The following is a 1,855-nucleotide window of genomic DNA, read 5'->3' on the forward strand; positions in this document are numbered from 1 at the left end:
CCCCAACCCCTCCCCCCAGCTCCTAAACCCTGAAGGGGCCAGCCAGTCTTCAAATGTGTTCATCGCGACACTGGCATACTCAGAGCAGGTGGGCGCGCAGTGGATGCCAAATCCTTGGTTTAAACCGGGACGGCCCTCGGTCGGCGTTTCCGGGGGTCTCCCCAGGGACCAGGGTGGCCCGGTGCCAGGCAGACGGCTTTGCTGTGGATTCTTCTGGGCCTCGGAGGGTTTGACGCCTGAGCCACATCGGGTAGCTGCCGGGGTGCGCGACGGGGTGGGGGGCCCGGCCGGCCCTGCGAAGTGCACGCGCCACACTGGCAAAGTTAAGGCTCAGGTCCATGGCAGAATTTCGGGCTCAAACCCTCAGCGTTGTATCGTCTCAGGGTTGCGGGTGGCCCCCATCAGGAGCGGCGCGCATCAATGGCGGCGGCTGCATTAGCCACCACTGATGCGGGCCGCTCCCGGCTGCTGCGTCAGCCACCACTTTGTTGGAACGTTCCCGGCTGCTTCACACGCCGCGGCGAGGGCGCATCTTTGTCGCCGGGGTTCTGCCCACCAGCCCCACTACACACATGCGCGCACACACACCCACCCACACACACACACACACACGCTGAAGCACACACACACACACAAACACGCGCGCGTGCGCTGCAGTTGGTCCCGATCGTGGCGCATCGCCTGGCATGCACACCGAGAAGCCAACGGGACGGCGGCCCCGCAACCCAGCCTCCCCAAAAACAAACCCTCCCCGAAACCCCGGCCCCCAAAACCCGGTTTCCCCCTGAACCCGCTCCCCACCCCCCCAAACCTGACCTACAGGATGGCGACTCCACCGGCCAGAAGCTGGGGGGCGCGCTGCTCAACGCGGTCATCTTTGTGTGCATCGTGGCGGCGATGACTTTTGTGCTGTTCTTCCTCTTCAAATACAAGGTGGCCGCCGCGGCCCTGGAGTTGGAGCGCAGCCGCCAAGCTTGCCAAGCTTGGCGACAATGACGTAGTATCTCTTAGATTCTTGCAGAGCGCGGGGTGCTGCGTATCGCAGCTCGCGATTTTGTGTATTTGTTGTTGTTTGGGTCGTACTGGCTCGGGCAGGCGGTCGGCGTGGTCATTCCTCGACTCACTGCGTGCGCTTAGGGCGCCAGCCGCGCGTCGTGCCGATCATGGTCTCTCAGGGTCCCCGAACAGCGGCCGGTCTGGGCGGCCGCGGCTGCTCGGGGCCCGCTGCCACGCCCCAACCCCCGCGGCCCATCAGCCTTGGGGAATCTCTCAGCCCACACGCAGCCCCGCGACCCCTTGACACGAATGCTACTGTATCAAGGAGTCCCGAGAATGCAGCCCCCTCGACATCTCGTGCCCCAAATGGTACTCCCAAACCCCTGCACCATCACCAACTGAGCAATCATGTTTACCACCCGCCTGCCGCAGTGCTACCGCGTGATCTACGGCTACATGGGCTTTGCGGTTTTTGACATGTTCTTCGTCCTCACGGGGGCGGTCGTGCTGCGCGTGCTGCAGGTGGGCGTGCTTGCGGTCTATTGGGGCCCCAGGGGGGGCGGTGGCATCCCCACACGGCGTCCAGCCACCTGCGCGTGTGCCTGCTTTATGCAGGGGGAGGCGGTGCCCTGGCGGGCTGCAGCCGCCCTGGGTGTTCCTCCATTCTCACCCGGCCCTCGTCCCCTCTCCAAAACCCCGAGCCCTTGACCCTGCCTGCTCGACTTCCGCCTTCGCACCCTCAACCTGCCTCTCCGACCGCTCTGCCCCCCCACACTCCCTCACTCCCCTGCTTCCTACCCTCCACCCTGCCCCCGTTTGTCCCCAAAAATCTGCACACCCTGAGCGCTCACCCCCGCAC

General features: G+C 64.9%; 1 protein-coding gene across 1 annotated transcript in view; it reads left to right on the forward strand.

Moving 5' to 3' along the window:
• Positions 1-448: 448 nt before the first annotated feature.
• Positions 449-1,855, forward strand: part of MNEG_15756 (Presenilin-like protein) — a gene marked incomplete at both ends in the record, with an annotated part of 2,714 nt that continues 1,307 nt past the window's right edge. The window contains 3 exons of the mRNA XM_014035773.1: positions 449-487; positions 823-933; positions 1,429-1,518. Of these exons, the coding sequence (XP_013891227.1) occupies positions 449-487; positions 823-933; positions 1,429-1,518 (240 nt within the window). The remainder of the gene's footprint in view (positions 488-822; positions 934-1,428; positions 1,519-1,855) is intronic.

This window comes from Monoraphidium neglectum (genome assembly GCF_000611645.1).
Source record: "Monoraphidium neglectum strain SAG 48.87 unplaced genomic scaffold scaffold05636, whole genome shotgun sequence".
In the NCBI taxonomy this organism is placed as follows: domain Eukaryota; kingdom Viridiplantae; phylum Chlorophyta; class Chlorophyceae; order Sphaeropleales; family Selenastraceae; genus Monoraphidium; species Monoraphidium neglectum.